This window comes from Dipodomys merriami, unplaced genomic scaffold (genome assembly GCF_024711535.1).
Source record: "Dipodomys merriami isolate MVZ:Mamm:240054 unplaced genomic scaffold, mDipMer1.0.p SCAF_24, whole genome shotgun sequence".
Lineage (NCBI taxonomy): Eukaryota > Metazoa > Chordata > Mammalia > Rodentia > Heteromyidae > Dipodomys > Dipodomys merriami.
The window spans coordinates 24,444,951-24,463,307 of NW_027203826.1; the positions used below are offsets into that span (position 1 = coordinate 24,444,951).

The following is an 18,357-nucleotide window of genomic DNA, read 5'->3' on the forward strand; positions in this document are numbered from 1 at the left end:
TGCTGCTCATGATTGTCAGTCTTATCACTTGAGCCATACTTCAAGTTCCTAAAATTGTAACTTGCTATCATCAAATTGCTCTTTATACTGCTAGTAACAATTTGTACTTCTTCCAGGAATAGAGAGCTCCCATTTCCCCAAAATACAGTGTGTTGTCAATCTAATGTGCAAAAAACAAAAAAAATCCCATTTCTCTGAGTTTGACCAAATATACTGTGGGTACATACTTTTTGTATTTTCTTTGCTATAATTTCTTTTTAAGAGAAAGGGGTCTTGTTATACAGCCTGGGAATATTGGCTTGCTACATCCACACCACACTTGGCCACTTTTTTGTAACTTTTATGTTTATATTGTGGGTTCATAACTCTACTGGCTCTTCACTCATTTTTAGTAGCCTTTTAGATATTAGTAAAATAAGCCCTATGATATGAATTGCACATAATTTTTTTTGGTATGTCATGCATGAATTTTTTTAATAGTTTTCAGTTTGTATGAGCACTAAACTTCTACATTTAGAATCTGAAGCTGAGGTGTGATGTGCACTGGGGATGTTGAGGCAGGAGCATCACAGGTTCAAGTCCAGTCTGGGCTATGCAGTGAGTTCTAAACCAGCTTAGGACACATAACAAGATAGCTTCAAAAAACCCTGCAAACCGTTAAACATTCTTATTAAACTGCTGAGCTTACCCTACCCCTATCATCAAGTCAGCTTTTAGATAATGGCAGGAATATTTTTAAAAATTATTTTTAGGTAGTTGCACAAAGGAGTTGCCATAGTAGGAAATTTTTTTATTACCTCATCTTGAGGGATGATAACTTGAACCAGACCGTGGAAATCTCTGAGGACTAGGAAGATGTTCTGCCTGATTAATGAAAAAATGAGTATTTTAGGATTGTTGCCGAGCCCAAAATTTAAGCAGATAAAACCAGTAAGGAAAAACTGTATGCAATTTCTTTCTTAAAAAAAAAAGACATATTTTTCCATTAGCTACATTCATACATTCTGCATATTTTTTTGTGCTGGTACTGGGGCTTGAACTCATGGCCTCAAACTTTTGCTAAGTGTTCTATCATTGAGCCAGGCCTCCAGTTCTGGCTTTTTGCTGGTTGGGTGGAGATAACAGTTCCGTGGATCTGTCTGCATGGGCTGGCTTTGAACCTTGATCCTCAGATCAGAGGTAGCCAGAGTAGCCAGGTTTATAGGCTTGAGTTACTGGTACCTTTTTCTTTGAGACAGACTATTTTTCCCCAGCTGGCTTTGAACTTGCCACCCTTTTGCCTCAACTTCCCAAGTAGCTGAGACTGGGTCTACAGCTACACATGCCCTACTATACTATGCCTTATCAAATTGCTTTTTAAATTTTAATGATCATTGGCCACTTATATAATTTTCTAATCTATTATAGATGCCTTATTAGTAAAAGTAGATTTAAAAATTTTAAATGTCACTTAGTTGTCTTTAAAGAAACATTTATTAAATCTGGAAACTTACAGAGTAAAACCCCCCCAAAATACTTCAAGATATCAGAAACATCTGATTGTTTCTGAAATTCAACAAGTCTCTTCTTAAAAAAAGGAGAGGAGGGCTGGGATGTGGCTTAGTGGTACAGTGCTTGCCTAGCATGCATGAACCCCTGTATTCATGTATTTCTCATACTGCCTTTAATAAGAGAAAGAGGGACAGAAAGCAGGAGACAAAGTCAATCTATGTCTGGGCAAATATCTACCCACATGGATACATGCTTTAAGGTCACATAATTCATGTACTTTGTATCTTTTCAATATGAATTAATGTATTACTCAGATTTTATCTAGAATACAGAGCAATGCACAACAGTGCACAGTCCAAAAATAAACTGTGCTCTTAAGGCATCACTGTTCATTGTTTAGGATTTACCCTTCCTGAATTTAGACTGAAATAGCTCTTTTGGAACTTCCCAACCAGCTTATAAGGTGTTGGGTGGCTTTTGTTTTTTTCTTGCTGTTTTTATGGTACTAGGATTGTCATAAGAATTCTTCGAAGTTAACCCAAGGTCATTTTAGTCCACTGATGGATCAAGAAACATTACTATACAACTTAGTAGATATTATTAGTACTTACTGAGCATTATATTATTTGGATCTTTCTAAACAAAAACAGCGCTAAAAACTCAGTGACTATTGAGAGTCTTGCAGGAGTTGAAAAGCTTTTTATTCTTCTATTTAAAAATTAGTAAAGGCTTGGAAATGCTTTGGGGAATGACCACTGTGAATCCTTAAACTGCGTGCCTCAATTTACCTTCGGTACTGAATCCATCCACATAAGGTGACTTCTTGACCTAAGTGAGAAGAACGCAACTCTCCACAAGTGTTGGTCCGGGAAACAAAGCTATTGAATTCTTAAGAAAAAAAAAGCAGAAAAAGCAGAAAAAGTTTAAGATGCAAGATTTAAAAATATATTACCTGAAGATTGTGCAAAAATAGATTCTCAAATTACTATAGCTTGGGCATTTCAGGTCAAAGGATGCTACACAGTAAGACGGACCATGCAATACAATGAATGTCTTTCACTCTTAAGGATTTTGGAATGATGGTGGAGTAAACTGCTCAGTATTAGTACAAATCCAGTGTATAATCACTTGGACACTAAACATCCAGTAAGTGTGAAACGATGTTTTAGGCTATTAGTGGCATCAACTAAATGGGGAGTATCTTTTCTATGTGGCTAACTTCTTTTGTTGTTTTTTAATTCAGGGGGAATAAAAAGCCCTGCATTATAAGGAATTTAGAGTGAATGAGGAGGAAAAACTGGGAGAGCGAAAGGAGGGGTGACATTGTCCAAAAAGAAATGCGCTTTTGTGGTTGTTCTTTTAATGGGTCATGGGGCCTGAACTCGGGGCCTGGCCTCTGTCCCTGAGCTCTTCTCCTCAAAGCTGGCGCTCGACTACACTGAGTCACAGCGCCACCTCCGGTTTTCTGGTGGAGAGTTGGAGATGAGCCTCTGGGAGCCAGTCCTGGCTGGCTTTGAACTGCGATCTTCCGACCTCAGCCTCCTGAGTAGCTAGGACTGACAGGCGTGAGCCACCAGCTCACTCGCCACTGTTTTCCCGACACGGTTACCTCTCTGAACATCACCTTTACAATAGCAACGACTGTTCCTAAAGAGCGAATGGTGTGTTACACGTAAGGCCACGCAGTGCAGGCCGGGGACGCTGTGGAGGTCCTGGCTGTTTTCACCTGGAATTCTCCTGCGGGAGCTCAGCACCAGCCTTCTGGACAGAGACCCGCGGACGAGCTGGGGGGTCCGTCCGACGGGCCTGCGCAGACCCCGGCACAGCGGACCTAACCAGGCGCCGAGGTGCATGTTGCGTCCCCGCGGCGGGGCCGCGCGGTGGCCACGCCTCAGCTCGCCGAAGCTCCGGACATTCGAGTTCGCGCCCCGCGCCGCCGCGCCCTGGAGCTCAAGGGCGCTTGCGCGAGCCGCGAGCCCAAAGTGAAGGCAGGATCCACTTCCACCACCCAATGAAGACAGGAACTGCAAAGGGCAGCTCCGGGCGCGACCCCACGGCCACGCCAGGGCGCGGGGCCGCTGCCCGCGCGCGCGCCCGGCCTCCGCCCCACGCGGGAAGTTCCCCAAGGTTCACGCCGGCACGACCAGGAAACGAGGAGGAACGGCCGCGCTTCCGAGTCTTCCGAACCGGGCGCCCGAACTCAGGTTCTGGAAGACGAAGAGGAGCAAATCGAAAACACGCCCGACCCCGAACCTGCACGCACGCACGCACACAGACACACGCGCGCGGCACATGGAATTCAGTCGTTCCTCTTACCGCCCCGCCAGCGCCCAAGATGACAGTGAGTGCATTCGCCCAATCAGAGCGAAGATGCCGCCGCCATGCTTACGACGGGCGGAAATTGGAGGGAAAGCTTCGCACCGGTTAAAAGCGGAGAGAGCGACGCCTCGCGGTTGGGAGTGTTGGCGCGAGCGAGGGGCTCGGCTTTGCCCTCAGTTACAATGGCAACCGCAGTTGCTTCACCGGCAGGAAATGGGAGGGCGGGAACTGAGAGCTGACTTCCGGTTTGGGGCCGCCGAGCCAGTCGGGAGATGATTTTAAACTGAGGTGGGCGCTAAGGCGTTGGTTGAGCGGGCGTCTGGCGGGGCTGATTTCACCCGGGTCCTTAGGGGCCGCAGGCACGGTGGAGGGAGGGCGCCTTGTGCTTTCCTTTCCCCTCGGTGAGCAGAAGACCCGTTTTTGAGGAGCCGTTAGGTGAGCAGGAAGGTCCGCCCGGCGCGCGGGCGTGGCGCGGGGCCGGGGAGCCGCGGCCCCCGCGCTGGCGGGTGCGGGTGTCCGGCCGGCCGGGCGGGCGCGCGGGAACACTCCAGCTTCTCTCACCGCGGTCATTGGGGCGACTCTTTTCTTTTCTTTTCTTTTTATGTAACGCAGGGAGCCTGGGTCTCGATGTCGTCTTGGAGCCGACCTGAAGAGAATGAGTCGTGGACCTAGAATGGGCGACCGCGTCGTCCCGGCCCTCGGTTGGTGAGATGCTCTGCGTCGCTTCCGGCCTGGCTCGGCCCTGGCGCACCGAGGATGCGCAAGCGCGGTTGAGCGCTGGCACTGGGCACCCGGGTGTAGGTATTGGCAATCAGAGTGAAGCGATCACTTTCCTCACGGACTCACCACGGGAGAGAAACAGCGGGGTCTGAATTGCATGCAGTGAACTCTTAGTGCAAGAGAAGTTCCCGAGGGGAGCGAGGGGAAGTGAATTTTGTCTCGTTCTTATCTGTCAGCCGGGAACGTTGTAACCAACCCTAAGGAAGTTGTTTGAGGATTAAATGAGACAATATTTACTAAGGGCTTAGAAAAGCATCTGGAACATGATGAATGCTTAACAGGTTTCGTCCCACTTTAAGTAACAGACTTGAAAGAAATACTTTGTGCAAATGAAACAGATTAATATATCCTTTTAAATAGGTAATTAAATGTGTCTTTAAAGGCTAATGCTTTAGTGTAAATGCTACTTTAGTTTGCTTGTTTACTTATTTATTGACAGAGTTCATGATCCTCCTGTCTCACCTTCCCCAGTGCTGGGGTTACAGGCCTAGTGGTTGTCATTTATTTATTTACTTAAAAAAATTCTTTATTGTGATTGTGATTACATAATTTACTAAATTTCACAGTATTGTGGGATAGTGATACTTAGAGTTGCAAACACATTTTTACTTTCATGGGGCAAATTGTCTATCGAGGTCTATAACATGAGTTTTGTGAGCTTTGGCAATACAATTATTTCTTCCACATTGGGTGATATGTACATTTTTTTAACTGTATTTTTTTTGTCTTTTCTTTCTTTCTTTTTTTTTTTTTCTTTTTTGGTACTGGGGATCGAACCCAGGACGTTGCACTTGCTAGGCAAATGCTTTGCCACCGAGCTACATCCCAGCTCGATATGTACATTTCTTTTGTTTTGCATAGCATCAGCTGTTCCCTCTTTCCCACTCATTCCCTCCCTCCCATTGTTGCCATTGAGTTGCTTCATTCATTTTAATCAATGTCCAGTGCTGCTGATGGGTCCCACTGTTGTATGTATTTCCCTGATTCCCTCTAGTTCTGTGTCCTCCTCCTGGTTTCCGTCTAGTGTGCACATGTATACCATATATGTGATCAGCAGCATGGGGTTATTTAGTCGTGATTCAACCAGATGAGTGGAAGTCCTTTTTCTCTTAAGCCTTGTTAATTTTGTTGTATCACCTTATGTTTTGGATTTAACATCCAGTGGTTATTTAAATCATGTAGTAACTCAGTAGCTGAGGAGAGTGGGAGGATTTGGTAATAGCAGGAGGATGTGACTCTGGTGTTAGTTGGAATTTATTAGGAATTTCTTTTTTCTCTCTCTCTCAGAATTGAGTTTTAAAAGGGAGAGTTTACACCAGGGGACCATTGCTCTTTTGAACAAAAGGAAAAGCTTAGCAGGAGTCAAAATCATAAAAAGAATAGGACTCTTTTGTACCAAACACAAAGACTGCTCTGATGAGACGTCCAAGGATATTTCTAAGCCCACCAAAATTATAGCAAGGGTAAGACTCAAAAGAGGTGCAGCTTTTTCAGTGGTAACAGCAACACCAAGCCTAGGTTCAGTGTGACTTCCACTTCTACCCCAGCCCAGCCTCTCCAGGTCCTCCCCCGCATTCAGGCACTCAGAAGTACCAGCATACCCCCACAACTCCAGCTCTAGCAACTCCTCCAGCTTTCTAAGTCACTGCGCTAGACATCACATGAGGTGGTACTTCGGTTCTACCTCAAAGCAAGGAAAAGGATAGGAATGCATAGCTATTAGTCTACACCTACTGAAGTGTATACTGGGGGCGGGGACTTAATAGAAATGTGACCAGGATCACATCATGGAGATATTTTATACCTGTGAGAAAATTTAAATGTATTGAAAGGATGCATTCGTAGCTATCCAGAGGCTATACATCTGTGGAGTTTGAAACTTGAAAGTTGCTGAAGTCAGTGGAGAAGGAATTGAAGTCAGGGCATTTACTGCTGCACCATGCTAACACCTTGGCTAGGTGCCATCTCCAAGCAATTTTATCTCTCCCAAGGAAATACTGCTCACACCTTCCAATGAGCTGTTTGGTAGAAGCCCAGTTTTGTTGGGCTCATCTGGAGATGAGGTATCATTGTATACACAAGTCACGGATATAGGTACGAAGTATGTAACAGGATAGTTTTTTTTGTTGCTTTTTTTTTTTTTAAACTACTGTTTGAATTTGCCCATTAGAAAGGAGGTCTGACTTTTAATCATGGTCTTGGCAGAAGTATAATGGGAAATAGTTACTTCAGATAGGAAAGCTATTGATAAGCAGAAGCATGAAAATATAAGTATGTTTATGTGCTAGATTGGTGATGAAAAAATTAGGAGTATAAAAAACCTGAATTATGAAATATCTAACAAGAGAGTTTAATTTGTCACTGGAATGGCAAAAGCTTTACAGAGACATCATTTATGTCAAATAGCTAACAATGTAGTACCATTTTTGGAACAATGGTTTACTTTCAGATATGGAAAACTTAATTGTGCTAATGAAAACATTATTAAATCTCAGAATGGATGACAAGCTGTGGAAAGAAAAAAATTTAGTAGAATGCTTAGACTACATGTTAAAAAATGAAAGTGAGAAACTACATCAATGTATTTAAGGTGTTTTTGTTTTGTTTTGTTTTGTTTTAATGTAGACCATGGAGCCTTGTGATTCACCGGAATCAACTCCTAGACAAAATGCCTCCTCAAATCTTAAAGATTACTTTTTAGCTTCCACCCCTTGGCAGAAACGATTGGAATCTATCAGGAAGCAAACTTCCTTTGTTCAGACCACACCACGTAGGAAAGTTCCTGAGTATTCACAATTACAGGTATGTTTTATATCTCTAAGTAAATAAGTGAGACAATCTGAACAAAGTACTTTAATTTTATTATATCTATAGTATTTTTTTTACCTTAAATTCAGGGCCTAAGCCTTGTCCCTGAGTTCTTTTGGCTTAACTAGTGCTCTACCACTTGAGCCACAACTCCTCTTCCAGCTTTTTGGTGGTTAATTGGAGATAAGAATTTTAGGGGCTGGGAAGGTGGCTCAGTGGTAGAGCGCTAGCCTTGCATGCATGAGGCACTGGGTTCGATTACTTAGCACCACATAAGCAGAAAAGGCTGGAAGTGGCGCTATGGCTCAAATGGTAGAGCGCTAGCCTTGAGCTGAAGAGCTGAGGGACAGCGAACAGGCCCTGAGTTCAGAGCCCATCACCAGCAAAAAAAAAAAAAAAAGAATAAGTAAAAATTGTTCTTGTTTTAATGAATACACTGTAGCTGATCCACCATCTTGAGCCACAGCACCATTTCTGGCTTTTTCCGTTTATGTGGTACCAAGAAATTGAACCCAGGACTTCATGCATGCTAGGTAAGCACTCTACCATCAAGCCACATTCCCAGCCCCCACCATCTTTTTTGGATTAGACAACTACAGTGAAAGTTGCAAAAGATAGTTGAAGCTGTGAGGTTATGTAAGAAAGCATGCACTCAATGCAGAGCTTTGATCTTTGGCATGTAAAGATCAAAAGTCCAATAATATATTAAATAATTAAAGTGCTATGATTAAATTTTTTGAATATTAAAAAAATTAAGTGTCCTTTTTTCTTTTATTTTAGGAAACTATTGATCCTCATAAGCTTGCATTCCTCTTGCATAAACAATGGACTTTGTATAGTTTAACCCCGCTGTATAAATTCTCCTATACTAATCTAAAAGAGTATTCTAGACTTCTGAGTGCCTTTGTTGCTGCTGAAAAGCAAAAAGGACTTGCTGTGGAAGTGGGAGAAGATTTCAACATCAAAGTGATTTTCTCTACTCTCCTAGGAATTAAAGGAACACCAAGGGACTCGGAAGCATTTCTTGTCCAGGTATATATTATATATCAATACTTGCTTCCTAGAGGAAAAGAATTTTCATTTTCATGATTTGGAATGGAAATTATGCTATTTTCTTTTCTTTTTTTGGTATTGGGGATTGAACTCAGGACGTTGCACTTGCTAGGCAAGCACTTTGCCACTGAGGTACATCCCAGCCCAATTATGCTATTTTCTTACTGCATTTTAAAATTCTAAACTTGTGACTTTTAAACTATGTATATATATTTTTTGCTTTTTTGGCCAAATTATAATAATAAGTATTGTCAACTTGAGAAGAATTTTGTGTATATGTATGTAAAGTCATGTTGACTTTTAAAAATATATAAAAGTAGGGCTGTGGCTCAAGTGGTAAAGTACTCTGGAGGCTGAGATCTGAGGATCACAGTTCAGAGCTAGCCTGGGCAGGAAAGTCCATGAGACTCTTATCTCAGTTAACCACTAGAAAACTGGAAATGGTGCAGTGGCTCAAGTGATAAGAGTGCTTGCCTTGAGCTGAACTGCTGAGGGACAGCGTCCAGGCGGAGTTCAAGCCCCACAACTGACAAAAAACAAAAACCTTTATCAGGATAATTTAAGCTTGTTGGATCTAGTGACTTTCATATTCTTTTCTAAGTTGAGATTTTTTTTTTCCCCCTTTGAGGTACTGCCCTTGATTATACCTGTAGGCATCTCTTATTTTGCATTTTGGCTGCACAAAGATCTTACCATATACCATTTCTAATATTGGGCTAAAAATCAATTATTTTAACTTTAATAGTGATAAAGGAAATTAGTACCTTTTTGTTCTTTTTAGGAAATAATATGTCAGATCTTATCTTTAATTTACAAATTTATATTTAGAATGCATCATTTAGAAATAAACACTCTTGAACTTAACCTGTTTTATTTTCCATTGTAGATTGTTTCAAAATCTCAATTGCCATCTAAGGACAGAGAAGATAAAGTGTTGTGGACTGGTTGGTTCTGCTGTATATTTGGAGATAGTTTTCTGGAAACTGTTTCAGAAGATTTTACCTGTCTACCCTTATTCCTTGCAAATGGATCAGAGTCTAATACAGCCATAATTGGAACTTGGTTTCAGAAAACCTTTGACTGTTACTTCAGTCGTTTAGCAATCAATGCATTTAATCTTTCCTGGATGGCTGCTATGTGGACTGCATGCAAAATGGACCATTATGTGGCTACTACTGAGTTTCTTTGGTCTGTACCATGTAGCCCTCAAAGTCTGGACATTTCTTATGCAGTACATCCAGAGGATGCAAAAGCTTTGTGGGACAGTGTCCACAAGACACCTGGGGAGGTTACTCAGGAGGAAGTTGACTTATTTATGGACTGCCTTTGTTCACATTTCCATAGGCATTTTAAAATTCATTTATCAGCCACAAGATTGGTTCGTGTTTCAACATCTGTAGCTTCAGCTCATACTGATGGAAAAATAAAGGTTAGTTTGGGTTTTTCCTTATTGTTGCTAGGTTTTAAAAATTTATGGTGAGCCGGGCACCAGTGGCTCACGCCTATAATCCTAGCTACTCAGAAGGCTGAGATCTGAGGATTGCAGTTCAAAGCCAACCCGGGCAGGAAACCAGAAAACCGGAAGTGGTGCTGTGGCTTAGTGGTAGAGTGCTTGCCTTGAGCTGAAGAGCTGAGGGACTGTTCTCGGGCCCATAGTTCAAGCCCTAAACCAGACAAATTTTTTAAAAAATTATGATTATGGTTATGTTTTTCACATTGAAGAAACATTTGAATGTAGGCCAGTTCAAGATAGTAGAAACATTTATACTTTTTATGAATGAATTACAGCTTACTGATGGAAGGATACTTACAGTGTGTTTTACACTATACATAGGTGATAATATGAATTATTCTGTGATAACATTGAGACTGTGAGCATTGTTTCTTGTCCAGTTTTGAAATAAGAAAGTAACAGAGGCTGGGAGCCTATGGCTTTGTCTGATATCTCAGCTATTCAGAAGGTTGAGATATGAGGACTGGTGTTGAAGCCAGGCCTGGCAGAAAAGTCTGTGAGACTCCTATCTCCAACTAACCACCAAAAAGATGGAAGTGGACATGCGGCTCAAAGTGGTAGAGTATCAGTTTTGAGCAAAAGAGCCAAGGGGCAGTGCCCAGACCCTGAATTGAAGCCCCCCAAAAAGAAAATAAAGGAGGAATTTATGTGTGAGTTAAGAAATTATAGTCAGAAGCACAGAATAAAGTGTTAACTTTTCTTTTTTTATTTTTTTTTAATTTTTATTTTTTATTGTGAAAATACTATACAGAGGGGTTACAATTACATGGGCAAGATAATGAGTTCATTTCTTATCAAGCATTATAGCCTCCTCCTTTGTTTCCCCTTCCCATCCTCCCCCTGCCCCAAGTGTTAACTTTTCTATCATTGGGAAAGAAAGGAGACATTGTTTTACTCTATGAAGTGATAATCACAAAAAGTATCAGATATAGGGCCGGGAATGTCTTCGTGGTAGAGTGCTTGCCTAGCATGCATGAAGCCCTGGTTTAATTCCTTAGTACCACATAAACAGAAAAAGCTGGAAGTGGTGCTGTGGCTTAAGTGATAGAGTGCTAGCCTTGAGCAAAAGCTCAGGGACAGTGCCCAGGACCTGAATTCAAGCCCCAAGACTGGCCAAAAAAAAAAAAAAAATCAGAAATAAACAAGAGTTGGCTCCTATATTTATTTGTATTTTTTCCTCTTAGAATATAATTTTTAAAAAAGGAATATAATTATATAGCTTCACTATACATACAGCTAGTTAATGTTTCCCGTGGTCTTTTTTTCTGTGTTAGGAGATGTATCTTTTTTAATTTAAAAAATTTGCACATTAGCCAGGTGCAGGTGGCTCATGTCTGTAATCTTAGCCACTCAGGAGGCTGAGATCATGATTCATAGCCAGCCCAGGCAGGAAAGTCCGTGAGATTCTTATCTCCAATTAACCACCAGAAAAACTGGAAGTGGTGCTGTGGCTCAAGTGGTAGAGTGCTAACCTTGAGCTGAGGAGCTCAGGGACAGCGCCCAGGTCAGAGTTCAAGCCCCATGATGGACCAAAAAAAAAAAATTTGCACATTTGTTTTTGCCACGTTAGGCAGCTACTCTGTCAATAAGCAATACCTTCACTTCTATTTATACTTATTTCTGGGGTACTGTATAATAATTTGATAAATCCATACAATTGATCAAATCATGGCAATTAGCATATCTATTCAAGTATTTCATCTTTCTGTATATTGGAATGTTTAGACTTTTTAAATTATTTTGAAATGGTAAACTGTAGAATGTAGTTACCTCACTGCTATAAAACATTAGAACTAATTCTTTCTGGCTGTATTTTGATACCCATTTCGTAAGCTCTTTCTATCCCTTCTTTTCCGTATCTTTTCTAGCTGCTAGTGATCACAATTTTCTGTGAGATCAACTTTTTTGGCTTTACAAATTAATGAGAACATGCAGTATTTGTCTCTCTGTACTTAGTAGATTTTAATTCTAATCTTAAGAGCAACCCTGTAATTAGGTGTTTTTAATCCACATTAGGCCAACACAAGTTTTAATTAAGTGACATATGCAAGATAGGTTGGTGAGAAGAGTCAAGTCATAAGCATGGGCTGGTAGCTCATGCTTAGGATTCTAGCTGGATTACATGAAAATCTGAGCAAGAAAGCCCATGAGACTTTTATTTCCAATTAACTACCAAAAAAAGCCGAAGTGGAACTATGAGTAGAGCACTAGCCTTGAGCAAAAAAAGCTCAGGGACAGTACTCAGACCATGAGTTCAAACCCTAAGACTGGCACAAAAAAATGCTATACTAGAGGCATGGTTCATAGTAAGAGCACCAGCTTGAGCAAGAAAGCCAAGTGAGAGCAAGAGGCTCTGAGTTCAGGCCCTGGTACTGGCACAAAAAGAAACAAAATGAGACTTGAACTCCATATTGTTAGATTTTAAGAACAAAATGAAGATCATAATTGGGAATGGTAAAGTGTCTCTGCAGAATGCTTTGGGGTCAATCTCAATGTCTCCAAATTGAAAGAAAGAAGAAAGAAAGAAAGAAAGATGGAAAGAAGAAAAGAAAGAGAGAAAGGGAAAAGACAAAACTGAAGAATATATTGCATGTGATAAACTTAATGAACTAAATCTAGAAATTAAACCAATATAACATTGTTACCATAAACTATTTTTTACCATATTCTAATTATAAAAATTTCTTATCCTTTCTTTTTTCTTTTTACAGATTCTGTGTCATAAATACCTTATTGGTGTGTTGGCATATTTGACAGAACTGGCAGTTTTTCAAATTGAGTGAGGCCTTGAGTAACCTCTGAATTACAGATCATATATTCTTTTGTCAGTGATTATTTGCTTAGTTGCTACGCTTATAGGAGTGCAAGAGAAATAGGTATCTATCCCTGCATCTGTTTTCTTCACAGTGCCTTTGGAGTTGACCAAATGGAAATGAAGAACCATCTAGAAGGACAATGTGGTTGGTAGTGGATGAACCACAGCTTTACAGTTACGCGGCAGCCACAATACTGTGGGATAAAAAGTGTTCCATTAATTTGTTGGTCATCTTTTAAAAAGTAATGTTTATTATATTTATTAGTAGTCAAATAAATGTATCTGATGTTTGGTATTGATGACTTGGACCTTTAAAACCTTTAATATCCCTTTTAAGCATTTTGGACTTGTACTCAGAATCTTTGTCTTCAAAAGACATTTTCTGCATTGTTTTGCTATAGAGAACTAAATATCCAAATTCTCAAAAAGAAAATAACATAATTTTTAAGCCATTGATTTTTTTTTTTAGTACTATTGAATTCTTATTGCAATGTGGAATTAAATACTTTTAAAATGAAGCAGTGTCGTCCTCAGTGTCTTTTATTTTTGGCAGTAGTGAGATTTGGGTAATATTCAGGGCCTTGAGCTTGGAGTCACACTTCTTAATCTTCCTCAGTGTCTTTTTTTTGGGGTCAGTCATGGGTCTTGAACTCTGGGCTTGGGCGCTATCCCCTTAGCTCTTCAGTTCAAGGGGAGCACTCTACTTTTTGAGCCAGTTTTCTGGTAGTTAATTGGAGATAAGAGTCTCATGCATTTTCCTGCCCAGGCTGGCTTTGAACTGCAATCCTTTTAGCCTCCTGAGTAGCTAGGGTTAGAGGCGTGAGCCACCGATGCCCAGCTCTTCCTCAGTGTCTTAATGATGAGTTTTTTTTCCGGGGGTGGGGGGACCTGGGGGGAGCTGAGGGGTGTGGGTGCTCAAGGTTGGTGTTGAATGATGTGTTTTTTTTTAATTGTTTTATTTATGGTTTATTTATGGTTTTGTTTTTTGTTTTTTTTTGGGGGTCCGGTCGTGGCGCCTGAACTCTGGGCCTGGGTGCTGTCCCTCAGCTCTTCAGCTCAAGGCTAGCACTCTACCACTTGAGCCACAGCACCACTTCCAGCTTTTTTCTTTTTGCTTATGTGGTGCTGAGGAATCAAACCCAGGGTCTCATGCATGCAAGGCAAGCACTCTACCACTGAGCTACCTTCCCAGCCCCTTATTTATGGTTTTTAAAAATTGTTTTATTTATGGTTTTATTTATAGACCTTAAGCTTGCCTGGCAAGAACTCTACCACTTAAGCCATACCCACCCCCAGTACTTTTTTCTTTAGTTGTTTGCCAGTCCTAGGGCTTGAACTCAGGGCCTGGGCACTGTCCCTGAGCTTTTTTCGCTCAAGGCAGCACTCTACCACTTGAGCCACAGCACCATTCAGGCTTTTTCTGTTTATGTGGTACTGTGGAATCCAACCCAGGGCTTTATGCATGCAGGGCAAGCACTCTACCACTAAGCCACATTCCCAGCCCAGTTGTTTCTTTTTTAGATAGGGTCTTGTGCTTTTCGGCTAGTGGCTGGCTTTGAACTGAGATTTTCCTACGTGTGTCTTCTGAGTAGCCACCACATCTGACCAATTAGGCTTTTCCTCTAGCACAAAGGATACTCACCAGTAATTAAATACAAATTGTACACAAATTGTAGAGTGGGAAGTGAGCATATTGTACCTCAATGTTAGCTACTTAGGAGGGTGAGATCAGGATTGATGTTCAACGCCATCTCAGACAGAAAAGTTCATGAGACCCATCTCAACAGAAAAAGCTGGGAGGGCTGGCATATACCTGTCATGCTGGGAAATGTAACTAGGGGGGGATCATGGTCCGGGTTGGCCTAGGCAGAAACAAAACTATCTCAAACATAACCAGAGCAAAGAGAAGCTGGAGTTATGACTCCCTTGGTAAAGTACCAACCTAGTATGTGCAGAGCTCTTGAGTTCAATCCCTAGTGTCACCAAAAGGCAAACAAAACAGGAACAACCTTCATGTCCTAGTTACTATCGTGCTTTTATTTTTTGTCGTTCGTGGGACTTGAACTCTGGACCTGACCACTGTCCTTCAGCTCTTCAGTTCAAGGCTAGTGCTTTACCACTTGAGCTACAGCACCACTTCCAGTTTTCTGGTGGTTTATTGGAGATAAAAGTTTCATGGACTTTCCTGCCTGGGCTGGCTTTGAACCGCAATCCTCAGATCTCAGCCTCTTGAGTTAGGATTACAGGCGTGAGCCACCAGTGCCCAGTTACCATAGTGCTTTTAAGTATATGTAGTCAACTCTCATTTTAGAGATGAATTTTTTATTTTATTTTTGCCAGTCCTGGGGCTTGAACTCTGCCTGGGCACTGTCCCTGATCCTCTTTTTACTCAAGGCTAGAGCGTATCCACTTGAGCCACAGCACCACTTCCAGCTTTTTCTGTTTATGTGGAACTAAGGAATTGAACCCAGGACTTCATGCATGCTAGACAAGCAATCTACAATAAGCCACATTCCCGGGTCATAGAGATGTGTAATCTAAGAGATTTGTATAAGAGATTTGTCCATGTTGCATCTAAATCTTTTACTTATTGAGCATGATTCTGTTTTATTTTAGAAGTGTTTTTTTTTAATTAACATCTTGTTTGAAATTACTTATAATGGGCTTATTCTGGAAGCAAAGATTAATTTTTGGAATGGGATTTCAAATATACTAGAAACAGATATTGGGAAAAATTGTGGTTTTTAGAGTCAGACATTCGTCCAGGTAATATTAAGCATTGGTCAGTAGGGATAATCCTACAGGTCCTAGTCCTGTAGGAATTATATTCTGTTGAATATAATTCTATAACTGCATACTTTCAGATGGAGAAAAAGTGCTGTGAAGAAAATCAGGCAGTGCAATAGGAAAAGTGATGCGTGAGGTAGGGCATGCTTCACTTGCAGTAGCAAAGAAAACACTGGAGCTGGGTCCTGAATGATGCAGAAATCCGCCATATGAAAATTTGAGGAGGTGGAACACAAGTTAGAAGGGGCTTGAGACAGGTAAGAGTTTGGCTGGCTCACTGAGGAGCAAGGAAGTGTATGTGTGGTTGGAGCACAGTAAGGGAGGATGGAGTGGTACTAGGTGAAACTCAGGAGGGAATGCAACAGACACTTCTATGGTTTGACTGAAGCACCTGGCTGCCAGAGGAGAGATGACATTTTCCCAGCCTTTGATAGGTATAATCATATGAGTAAGTTCTGACCTAAGGGACATAAATAGAAGTGTCATGTAGCACTTTCTTCAAAGAACTGCAATTGTTTTGTTTGTTCCTATGAGATCTAAAAAAGTCAACATTAATACATGTTTCTTGATCTAAAAGGCATTTGAAAAGACAACACTCATTAAATCCCAAAGAAATGAGGTACAAAGATGAAACCTCTGAATGAAGCTAAATTTGTACACAAAGAAGCTAGATTTGCTACTATGTAAAAAGTTTTACACACTATAGCATACAGAAATAATGTCTCCCCCCACCCAAGAACAGAGCCATATTTTGTTAACACTCCGTATTCCATGCCAACTCATGGCACAGCGCTTCTCTCATCGATTTATGTGATTGTTCTCATGGGTTTCTGGCTGCAAGTTACACTCAAAGGCCAAGGAGTCATCCAGGACTTCATCTCAGTTCTGCCCAGAGTAGGTCTGGAGGATGTTCCTTCCTCCCATAGTCTTCACCAACTGCTGTGACTGCCTTGGGATCCCAGTGCCACAGCTTCCTTGCTTTTAAATTCTTTCTCCCTCAGTTGGCAGTGCTGTCCAATTAGAGCCTATTATCTATGGCCTGCTTTAGCTTTTGATTTTTTTGGCTTGAGGCCTCCTTGTGCGGCAGCTGCTGGATCCCCTATGCCTGACTGGTCAGGGCAGCAGTGACTGAGAGGCTGGGGCAGGTGTCACTCAGACCCAAGCCTTTGCTCATAGAAGAAGCAAAACATGGAAAATGGGAAAACAATCATACCAGAAATAGGAATGTGGACAGCACATAGTGAGTGGGGCATGCGACAAGGATTTTAGGTCCAGCTCCTACCGTGTCATTTAAACTTTTTTAAGCTTCGGTAGACTTATCTTTTTGTCAGTCGTGACTCTTGAACTCTGGGCCTGGGCGCTGTCCTTGAGCTCCTCAGCTCAAGGCGGGTGCTCTGCCTCTTGAGCCACAGCACCACTTCCAGTTTTCTGGTGGTTAACTGAAGAGTATCATGGGCTTTCCCTCCCCAGGCTGACTTTGAACCAGGATTCTCAGATCTCAGCCTCCAGAGTAGCTAGGACTACAGGCGCGAGCCCCCTGGCACCCAGCTCAGTAGACTTACTTATAAATGAATGCCCGTCCAACCTCCATACTTTAGAGTTGTGGATATCACTCTGCATAAAAAAACGGCAATACCAGTTAAGGGTACCTTTCAGTCACAGTAAAACTAGCGTGTGTTTTCAGTAGGAGAAAACAAAACCAAAAACCCTTAGGTCAGTGCTGTACCTCTGGGTTTATTAAATTTGGGGTGGAGGATCCAATCATACTAGGGGCTTTACGCTAAGCTACATTCCTGCCCATGCAATCACTGCCATATGAATTGCTCCTTCTGAGGACTTCGTAACAGCTTAATCCTTAGAACTTTGGTTAACAATTTTTTTCTTTTCCTTCAAATATATACAACTATCACCTTGCTTCCAGTCCCTTTTTGCATTGGTTATTTCCATAGGAGAGTCTCAATTTATCCAGGTAATCCTAGGCTACAATCTTCCTACTTGTGCTTCCCTCATGCTAGGATAGCAGGTACATGCTATAAGCACCCAGCTGTTGGTTAAGATGGAATTTCAAGAATTTTTTGCAGGAGCTGGAGGCAAACTATGATTTCCCAATCCTCTCCTCCTAGGTAGCTAGGCCCTACTTTTCTTTCTTTCTTTCTTTGCCAGTCCTGAGGCTTGAACTCAGGGACTGAGTACTGTCCCTAAGCTTCTTTTTGCTCAAGGCTAGCACACTTGAGCCACAGTGCCACTTCCGGCTTTTTCTGTGTATGTGGTACTGAGGAATTGAACCCAGAGCTTCATGCATGCTAGGCAAAGCACTCTACCACTGAACCACATTCCCAGCCCAGGCCCTACTTCCTACAGGTTCCATCACCTCCTAATTAATAGAGCAATGAGCTAGAGACCAAGTCTTTAACACATGGGCCTCTGAGGGACATTTCCTATCCATATTACAGCAGAGTGTTAGTCTATTTTGCCTCCAGGCCATGCTTCAGTTAAACTTATAATGGCAGTGTAACAGAAATGGAGTGGGAGTTTGGGAAACTGATACTTAATGTCTAATGTCACTACTATCATTACCTAATTTTAGGCAGACTTTCCTGGTTTTCAGACTTAGACAAGTATAACAGGTGGGTTTGAGTTAGATGGCTAATCCTTTCAGCTCAAAATTACATGATTCTAAATCCAGGAAACATTTGTAGGTTAATATAGAATATATATAATGTAAACCAGAAAAACCAAAGTATATAGCAAAGGTACAAACATAAAAAACAATAAAAAAATTTGTGGTAAA

General features: G+C 41.5%; 2 protein-coding genes across 19 annotated transcripts in view; one reads left to right on the plus strand and one right to left on the minus strand.

The window, feature by feature from the left end:
- Window positions 1-3,855, minus strand: part of Dars2 (aspartyl-tRNA synthetase 2, mitochondrial) — a 31,138-nt gene extending 27,283 nt beyond the window's left edge. For 5 of the 6 annotated variants that reach the window (XM_070034449.1, XM_070034450.1, XM_070034448.1 and 2 more), the window contains exons 1-3: window positions 3,218-3,779; window positions 2,280-2,379; window positions 798-864 (exon numbers count right to left, since the gene is read on the minus strand). In XM_070034449.1, coding sequence (XP_069890550.1) covers window positions 798-864; window positions 2,280-2,379; window positions 3,218-3,344 — 294 coding nt within the window. In that variant the 5' untranslated portion in view covers window positions 3,345-3,779. Of the gene's footprint in view, window positions 1-797; window positions 865-2,279; window positions 2,380-3,217; window positions 3,780-3,807 lie in introns of those variants that run through there. The other variant, XM_070034446.1, reaches the window with a different exon arrangement.
- Window positions 3,856-4,034: 179 nt separating this feature from the next.
- On the plus strand, window positions 4,035-13,072 carry Cenpl (centromere protein L). Of its 13 annotated transcripts, XM_070034463.1 has the most exons (7): window positions 4,062-4,245; window positions 4,423-4,607; window positions 7,216-7,392; window positions 7,841-7,931; window positions 8,387-8,430; window positions 9,338-9,880; window positions 12,676-13,072. In XM_070034463.1, the coding sequence occupies exons 2-7, from the start codon at window positions 4,521-4,523 to the stop codon at window positions 12,745-12,747; spliced, it is 1,014 nt and encodes a 337-aa protein (XP_069890564.1). In that variant the 5' UTR covers window positions 4,062-4,245; window positions 4,423-4,520; the 3' UTR covers window positions 12,748-13,072. The 13 variants fall into 13 exon arrangements, with proteins under 13 accessions (XP_069890556.1, XP_069890564.1, XP_069890557.1 ...); XM_070034455.1 differs by lacking the exon at window positions 7,841-7,931 and having other exon boundaries at window positions 4,035-4,098; window positions 8,179-8,430; XM_070034456.1 differs by lacking the exon at window positions 7,841-7,931 and having other exon boundaries at window positions 8,179-8,430; window positions 12,872-13,072.
- Window positions 13,073-18,357: the final 5,285 nt, after the last annotated feature.

Excerpts from the sequence above, each read along its gene's own strand:
- Cenpl (XM_070034455.1), top strand. The coding sequence starts at position 4,521 with ATGCTCTGCGTCGCTTCCGGCCTGGCTCGGCCCTGGCGCACCGAGGAT. Across the intron at positions 4,608-7,215 it reads CTGGCACTGGGCACCCGGGT|ACCATGGAGCCTTGTGATTC; the intron begins GTAGGTATTGGC and ends GTTTTAATGTAG. Across the intron at positions 7,393-8,178 it reads CTGAGTATTCACAATTACAG|GAAACTATTGATCCTCATAA; the intron begins GTATGTTTTATA and ends CTTTTATTTTAG.